This window comes from Octodon degus, unplaced genomic scaffold (genome assembly GCF_000260255.1).
Source record: "Octodon degus isolate 3935 unplaced genomic scaffold, OctDeg1.0 scaffold00366, whole genome shotgun sequence".
NCBI classification, from domain to species: Eukaryota; Metazoa; Chordata; class Mammalia; order Rodentia; family Octodontidae; genus Octodon; species Octodon degus.
In genome coordinates this window covers 383,484-392,805 of record NW_004524942.1, presented here as the reverse complement: position 1 = coordinate 392,805, position 9,322 = coordinate 383,484, and the positions used below count along the sequence as shown (strand labels likewise).

At 37.3% G+C, this 9,322-nt stretch overlaps 1 protein-coding gene across 1 annotated transcript in view; it reads left to right on the top strand.

Moving 5' to 3' along the window:
• Positions 1-4: 4 nt before the first annotated feature.
• The window catches only part of LOC101592810 (testican-3-like), a gene marked incomplete at its 3' end in the record, with an annotated part of 365,719 nt that continues 356,401 nt past the window's right edge, over positions 5-9,322 (top strand). The window contains exon 1 of the mRNA XM_004648223.1: positions 5-193. Coding sequence (XP_004648280.1) covers positions 5-193 — 189 coding nt within the window. The remainder of the gene's footprint in view (positions 194-9,322) is intronic.

The following is a 9,322-nucleotide window of genomic DNA, read 5'->3' as shown; positions in this document are numbered from 1 at the left end:
CCAGATGCTCGCGGTGTCCGCCGTTCTGTGTGCGTGTGCAGCCGCCTGGTGCAGTCAGGCTCTTGCAGCCGCCGCGGCCGTGGCTGCGGCCGGGGGGCGGTCGGACGGCGGCAATTTTCTGGATGATAAACAATGGCTCACCACAATCTCTCAGTATGACAAGGAAGTCGGACAGTGGAACAAATTCCGAGACGTAAGTGCTGCGCACTCGCATCCCCAGGCGTTCGCGCGCTCCGCTCCGGGGCGAGGGCTCGTAGGGGCCGAGAAGGGTGGAAGCGGGCTGGGCTTTCCCAGGAAAGGGATCCGGGGTTTAGAGCTGCTCACTAACTTAGCAGGTCCGTTGCCCACCTCTCGGAGGGGCAAGGGACGACTTGCTTGGGTGAGTGCGCAGGAGTTCGGGTCACACCAGGTTCCCACTGTAGCCCCTCTCACGCTTCCCGGAGTCCCTATCCCCTGGCCCCAAAGGTTTGCAAAGTGCTGCCTCTACCTTCTCAACTTTTGAATGCTGTTCCTGGCACTGGTAAACACGGCAGATGTGCCTTTGCGTTGTATCGTTACTAAAGTAACTAGGATCGATCCCATTACTAATGGTCCATTAAGGAATTTGAGGGAGGAGGCAGGAAGATGTAAGATTTATAAATGCCCGCTCTCCGTGAGTGGGAGGTTGTTTGGCGGCACCAGTCGGCAGAAGTTGAACTGCTCCTGATTACATAAAATTGCCCATTTGATTTGTGCTTCAGCTTTCACTTTAATGCAGAACATGTTTTCGTTGCATTTGGTTACGTTTCATTTCAAAATTAAGCACCCAGCAAAGTCTAACACGCAGGGACCTTGCAGGGTGCAGGGTTCCTCTCAGGTGACAGCTCTGAAACTGCTGAAGTATAGCATCCAATGGAGAGTTTTCTTATGGGTTATTAAGATGGAGCTAGTTTTAGAGAAGCCGGACATTCCTATACTCGGAGCCAGAGGCCAGGGCTGCTAGGCATTTTTTTTTTTTTTTTTCCTCCGTCTGATCTGAATGGAGCCAGATGAGAGCGGCTCCTGCCCAGAGCGCAGTTCCTAGGGTCGCGTCCAACTTGGTTGTTCCGGGGACGAGGCCGCGCTGACCGCCGATTACCGCCTCCAGTCACCCTTTAGAGAGCTAGAGTGAGTCACAGACGCACTGGCAACCCTTGCTGTGACATTTGAGAGGATTTCGATGGAGGCCATCCGCAGCCCTCTACGTGGAGATGAGTTAACTTCTTTCATCAGCTGACGCTGTCACGATTTAAGAAAATAACTGGCAGCTTGGGCGAGTTTACATCCTGGCTCACTTACCCCTTCTTCCCAGCCACCCACCCCCTCTATACAGTGACTGGCAAGTCAGATCCCACCCAGAAATTCTAAACCAAAGGTGATTTGACTTTAAATTTAGGTGTAGCCAGTTGAGGCTGGGTATATAGACAGGAAAAAAAAAATGATAAAGGTATTACTTAATGGAGGACTTAATCTTACGTGTTTTGTGAACAAAGCCAAACATTGTTACTAAATGAAGACTCATACACTTACTATTTTTAAGTTTATCACCACATTGAATCCAATTTAAAAAGTAAGGAAGCAAATGATATGGTTATAAACCTGGAGAGAGTTTCTGCTTATCATGCCCTTATTTAGTAAAAGTAAATAAATTAAAGAATTGAAAAATTTGAACAGTACCTAATGTATTGTTCTGACATTTATTTATGCAATAGATGATTTATTGTGTTTGCAAGTGAATTTTGGCTTTTTTTATGACAACCTATTTTCAGTCTTGCGTATCTTCATGTTCTCTTAATTTAGTTAAATTACTTTATTGAATTATGCAAAGTGAGCAGTGTACCCTTGATTTAAGCAATCAGAGCAAGCCAAATGCCCACTGCAGAACTGAGCACTGTAGAATTATGCAGCCAACTTGTATAGAAATGGATTATTTTATTGCTATAGTATTTTCAGGCATTCTTATACGCTCTCAGGGGAAAGCCTATCAAAATTGTATGTAAATTTACATAAGGAATTTAGAGAGAGATTTTGAGCAAATACCTGTTTGGGAGTACAAGCAGGACACAAGAATATAATAATGATTTATTTGAAAATCTTATAGAAGGTTTACAATTGTCATTTCAGTGAGAATGTTGTAGATGACTCCTGAAAGGCACAAGAAAGATAAGCAATATCATTTTGTCCATTTTACCACCTGTTGCTCATTATTGACATGATATCATGTTTGCAGGGGTTCGCAAATCATAAGTCAGAATGCATGTGGAGAATCTTTATGAGGACCCTCTAGCCCACTGCTGTTTCCGTATTTCCTTTCCCTTTTGGGAGTTATCATTACCTTGATAATTTTTCTCTTGCATTTTCAAGATTGCTTCAGTTTCGTTTTAGGGCTGGAACTGCATAATTATAAGACCTCATTTCAAGTAAGAGTGTTCTACTTGAGTGAACTTTTAAAGCTTCTGTATGAAACTTTGTGTCTCACATAACAGATTTACATAGCTCACTTTACAAGGTGGCAAAGAGACAAAAAGGTTGAACCTCCTCTGTTAGAAACAACTGAATAGAAGCAGTAGAAGCCTGTGTTACAGACACCTGGTCCATTACAATATAGTTAATATAGTCATTTAAAAAGAAAAGCCTTCTTGGTGATTGGGGTTGGGATTGTGGCATAAACCTGACTTTCCTTCTTGTGGATGAAAAACAAATTGACGTTATTTTATCACTGAAACCTTGAGGTTTGTGCTGTGCCTTCTTTGAAATTATATTGGAAATTATATTGAATATTATATAAAAGGAAAACTCATGATTATTTTAATTGAATTACTCTAAAAATAAGTTTATTTTCACATTTAATGTAAATGTTTAAATGTATTTTTTACCAATATATTGTTTTAGGGATAGAGCCCATGGATAGGTAGTGTTAAGAGAGTAAAGGACTGGAGGTATCAGAAGGCTTTAGGTGACTAGGAATGCCTGCCCCCACTGGCTCATTGGCCCAGCATATTCCAGGAAACATTAAAAACAAAGTTGAGCTTACAATGAGTAAATACTAACCAAAAGACAGCTTCAAGCAATTTTGGGTACTCTACAGTAACAATGTTTCTCAAAATAAAATTTTCTTAGCTTTTTTTTTGTCTTTAGATGTATACAAAGTATAATGATAGAGACATAAAGAACTTTTATCTTCTTAAAGATCTTTTAATATACTTGGATATACCTGAACTCTCTAGTAAAAAGTTAATTACTTTGTTTTAGGAAAAGAAAGTTTCATATTTAAAAAGTGTAATAGATAAAGTATAATAGATAAAGCCACTATAACTATGTTAAATTCAGGGTATAATCATATAACATTAAAATTAAAAAGGTACTTGAGTGTAACTCAGTGGTAGGATATATGTCAACCTGTATGAGGCCCGGGGTTCAATGTATAGCATCAACAAAATAATATTAAATACCAAACCTCTTCTCAGTAATGGGATACTTTTAGTAAATACACTGGTGAGACATTCTTTTTCTTCACACTGCTGGCTAATTACAAAACCAAGAATAAGGACCAGGGAGATAGCTCAGTAGAATAAGTGCCTGCCTGACACGTGCAGGGTCCTGAGGTAAATCCCTGGTACTGTAAAAAATAAAACAAAATAGAAGAATCCCCAGAAGGAGAATACAAAGAGGACCAACATGTTCTTCTAGATCAGTGAGATAAAGCATTTCTTCATTGCATTTTTTTTTTTTTTTTTGGAACTGGGGATTGAACTCAGGTCCTTGCACTTGCCAGGGAAGTGCTTATTCTGCTAGGCCATCTCCCCGGCCCCTTTCATTGCATTCTTACATATTTAGAGAATTTGAAATCAGGGTTATTGCAAAGAAACTAAATCATTTTATATCACATGGCTCATGTATTATGTATTTCAAGCATCTATATTTTATAAATCTAATTTAACCATGCAGTGAATCATATAATAAATGAGTACAGAATTTGGAATCCAGTGACTTAATTGTTAATGCATGATATAACAGCAGCATCCACTTTATATATTATTGATTTCACTAAAGTACATGAACTCATTAAGAATGATAGGAAAAGTAAAATATGAGAAACCCTCAAATATTATATGTTCAAGGCAGTACAATAAAAATTTAGCAAAAGAAAATATGACAAATATGCTAATTTTAATAAATCATGTAATAAAATAAACATTTCAGCATTAAAATAAAACTACAGAAAATTAGATTTATTCTCCAATAAAAATAGCCGGGCTCATTTTGTACTTTAAGAAATGATTACCGCTGTTAACTTCAGTTTATACGTATACCTTAAGTGATTGGTAATAATCTGTAGCTACATTGAAATAAGAATAAAATTCTTGACCAGGAATATAGCTCAGTGGCATAAGTGCCTGCCTGGCAAGCAAGCACAGGATTCTGAGTTTGATCCCTGCTACCAAAAATAAAGAAATAAATAAGAATAAAAGCCTACATCTTGACTTAAAAATATTAAGTTGTTAGCGTTAAAAAACTGTAAGATTTTAGTATCTTGAGCGTTTAAATTTTTTAGTGCTACCTAAAGGACACGTGCATTATTATAAAAATGTAACATACAGATTGAATTGCCTTGTCTTGGAGGCACTCTGGTTTTAATTAGACTTTATAAAACTGCTGGGTTTGGTGATATTGACTAGTAAGAAAATCTTTCTAAACTTAAAAAAAAAAAAAAGAAAGATAGAAAAAGAAAAAGAATCTCCCTTTTCACCTGAGTGGAGATTCTTTGGTGAAGCCATAGGAAGTGCAAAGACAATGGTGGGTAGTTAAGTGTGTTTCCTGACAGCTTAGTGGACCACAGAGAAGTAAGGACCCCCAAGATTGTTTAAATTTTACTGTTATAAAAGTAATAGTTGCTACACCTACTCATAGTGTTTTATGAGACATTAAAATTAAAACACTGACTTTAATCAGGCTTCCTCTTTCTATTTTTTAAGGTGGAGATAGCCCCCTGGTTGTATTTACTGAGTATCAGGCACACACTTAGAACGAAGCAGAACTCTCCTTTGGGCTGCCTTAGTAGGACTCCGCAGCGATACTCTTTCGTGTTTCAACACTGAGTGCTAAAAGTAAAATTAAAGAATTATCAGTTTAGATTAAACGAAACATGGTAAACTCCTAGTCTCTCTGCTCAAAATATTTCCTCAATAATATATCTTTAATTCTTGTGAAAATGTACATTTTCATTGCTTCACAGTATAAAACAATATTTATCATGGTGGCAATCATTTGTCCATAAGGATGAGAACATAGGCTTTTCTTGGGACTCCACAGTTAATTCATCTTCCTGGGTGTTTTGTGTTTATATTTTATCTTATTATTGCTGTCATTATTTTTGCTACCACTGTGTTTAGTCTTCATAAGCCTTTGGCTATTATATACATTAAGCACAATACGTAATATGTAGTAAAATGTATAATATTATACAATAATATATAACGTTTAGTACACATTTGTGCAGTTTATTGCTGTACTATTCATATTGGGTTGTTACTCATCTTGTTTAAGTCCTGAGATTTTCTCTAGAGAGAAGTAACTGACTTCTTCAGCAAAGGATTAACTAGTCTTTGAGAATTCTGGGGCCAGTAAGTAACTGCAGAAACAAAGAACTTTTGAATTTCAGGCCTTGTCGTTTGGGTCCTAGTTAAGCCTTGTTTATGGCAGTACCTCCACGTCTGTATTTCATAATTCCATCAATGCTCCTATCTATTCGCAAGACAAAATGTCAATTGACTTGTCAGATCTGGCATCACTTGATAAAGGAAGACAGGTCTGGCAGTGTCCATTGCTCTGCTAGTTTCTGGAAAGGGTGTCTTAAGTAGTGATCATGTTACATTAGCAGACTTCATAAGAAAGTCTGAGTTGATGACAATATTTAGTATGACTCCCATGGATTCACCCTAACAAAAATTAGAAAAAAGTAGCTAGTACTTTGATTTCTTTATCTCTTATAACTTCTAGTGAATTAATAGAAAAGTATAGAAATATGTTATTCTTTTTGCATATGTATTACATGTTTATGCATGCAAATATAGATCTACATATTAATGTACACGTGGTATAACAAAATTCTACCTATGCATAGTTTTGTCTTCACATACTGTAAATAGGTAAATATTGTCTTCAAGTTGATAAAAGAATGTGAAAATCAAAACAACTATAAGTACTATGGATATATACGTATACATTCACTATAGATGTAGCAAATGTATGCATTACTTATAAATACATTTGTTTTACATAAAGCATCAAGTTGAAAGCCAGCAACCCCTGCAAAATACTAAGACATGCTGGGTTTCTTGTTTTGCTTTCACTAGTTAAGGTTTCTGCATCTCATGACTTGAGAAGGTGTTGTCACACTTGTGGCCACAGTTTCCTTTCTTTCAGTCTATAGCAACTTAGCTTATTTTCTGTTATGTACTTAAATTTTAAGCTAGATATGCAAAGGGGACACCAAGATCTGATTTAAAGTATTTGTTTTCTAGCCGGACAGTAAGGCTACTGGGTTGAGTGCTTTTAGATATTGTGATTCCGACTTCAAGTGACATTTTATGCTCTTATTCAGTTTTAGTTTCTATGATTTCGTGACCTGGGTCACAATTTCATTTATTTCACATACTCATTTTTAAAGGCTGATCTTCTACACCATACATTTATACCATCCAAACTCCCAGAATAGTTATATGCCTTTTCCTATTTATGAAAATCCTTTAATCCCTTTTCCTCTTTCTTTCTCCTAACATTAACACAATAACTAGCTTAGAGACAGAACCAAAAAATACATAAAGGAGAAAGTACTATACTCGATATTCTTGCCAATTCTTCCCTGGCCAACTCTATTTCTGACTCCCTCAAGCCCAGTTGCAATTTAAATAAATTTTACTTAGTATAAAATGTAAAGTTTCAAGAAGTAAACTTCTTTGGTCCTATATGTTTTAATGTGCACCAACATGGAAACACTATGATGAAACTATCAGCTTCAAGTTTAGAATAGTCAACTGTACTTAGTAATAACATGGATCTTATTACTAAGATCATTCACATTTTTTTCATACATAGTCTTTTTGACCACTTAGTTTCATTGCTGTAAAGCCTTTAACTATTTGTACTACATATGGAGAATCACCAAACACAGATATCTTCTCTGTCCTAGCACTGTGCTGCAACGAATGGTGACAGGGCAGAACCTGATACTATTTTTTATGAGCAGAATGTATTTATTGGAGGAAAAGAAAGCTTCTGTCCAAGAGAGGGACATAAGCAGGGGCAGAAGGTTTAATCCAGGAGGCTATCTCTTCCAGGGACTTTTATAGAGTAAAACTATGTGGTGAGGCAGGCCTAAGGTGATGGAGAACATGGGAACTAGCTTACGTGGGCATGAAGTGGGACAAAAACTATGGTCAAACAATGAGATTACAAGCACCATTGCTCAGGTAAAATTGATTAAATCCAGTACCAAATGGGTAAGCAAGTCATGTAGCAAACAGGCATGAATACAGGACAGGGTCTCTTCCTATTAGGGATTAGGTTAGTGGTTCAGTTGGACTCTTTCAAGGTGATTGATACCTATTTAGAATATCAATCACTCATGTCCATCCCTAGGTAAGTATGTAGCAGTATTTGTTTCCTCTTTTGTCTTGAGGTGTGGCCCATATGGAAGTGTCTGTCTTCCAAGTTGCAAAGGCATCTTGTCTTCCATATTGTCTCCTTGAGGACCTGGCCCTGTCTGACTGCCTATAATATTTCTATGTAATTTAGCTGCCTACAACATTGCACCCTCTGAAGAAGTAACCCAAACTGTTGATGTGATTATTTGGGCCATGTATGTTTAATTGTTTCTTTGGCTTTGTCTCCTCCAGACTTATAGCTATTTTGCCTCCCCAAGATAAAAATGCCTGGTATCTATTGTGGACCTTTAGATAGAACCTCTGGAGAGTATCTCTGGTTGTCGATTCACTACTACAACCCCTTTCAGCCTGAAGAAGCCAGAGCAGTCATCACCCATGTTTCCCTCATGGCAGTTCGGGTTAGAACACTGATATTCTATAAGCAGGCTGAATTTCTTTCTTTCACTTCTGTCTCATTTGTAATTCCCAGTGGATTAGTCAGAGACAGCTTAAGTTTCTACCAATAAGGAGATCTTGAATCAGGAAAGATTACTATAAAATCAGAATACCTTTATTAAGATGAAATTTTATTTCCCAGCCATGTAAACACCAAGAAGTCTGTGTAGAGCTGGGGTTGTAGCTAAGAAGTATAGCACTTACCTAATACAAGTGAGACCCTGAATTTGATCCCCAGAAATACACACACACACACAAGCACACACACGTTTAGAGTTAGGCATTTTAGGCCTCTAAGTTTGGTCCTTCTATAGCAGGGTCCTCTTTAAGTACCCATTTTTTTGTCTACCAGAAAGCATTCCTGAAAAAACCTAGAGTAAGAAGCTTGTTTGAGAATTGATCCAAGAATGATCACACATGCCTTCTACATTAATCTCACAGATCTGAATTATTTACGTTGTTATACCTAGCTACAGATAGTTCTGGGAAATTTAATCTCTAACTGAGAAAGATTATAAATAAAAGAAAGAGTTAATACAATATAATACCTGGGACAAGGAAAAATATTAGCAATGACTATATTGATGTCCTGTCAACTGCCTAGTATATCTTGAAAGAATTTTCAACCACTGTGCCTATTTATAAGAATTTTTGCTTATGATTTGCATGCTTTGCCAATAATATGTTCCTTTTTAGCTCTTAATTTTCTCTCTTTCCTCTTAGCCATGAAGTACAGGTTTAACAGTGCTGGCCAGGGTAGATTTGGGATGCATGTTACGCGAATTTGTGCATGCAGGAATTTGACAAGTAGGGCGTTAATTCCTAAGAGGAAACATTGATTGGTCAGAAACAAAGTATGTCCAGTACCTTATCTCACTAAAGCTATTGACCAATTCTGGTTTCATTTTTAGTAAAATCACTTAGCATACTTTATGGATTTTTTTGTTTTTGTTTTTAGCTGTAGGTCTCTGGTCATAGGTCTAGAATGTTGTTACATGAAACATTAATTATGATTGCTGGTGAGAGAGAACTAAATTGAAATCTATTTTCCAGAGTCCTTATTTGAATGACAAGCTCCTGTCTTTTTTTTTTTTTTTTTTCTGTTCCCCGAATGCCTTCAGGGCACTTTTGGCCAGCGGGAGAGTTGTGAGGTTCGAACTCCAGCAACCTGAGGCTGACAGCTTTGTGGAAGCAGCCACTTA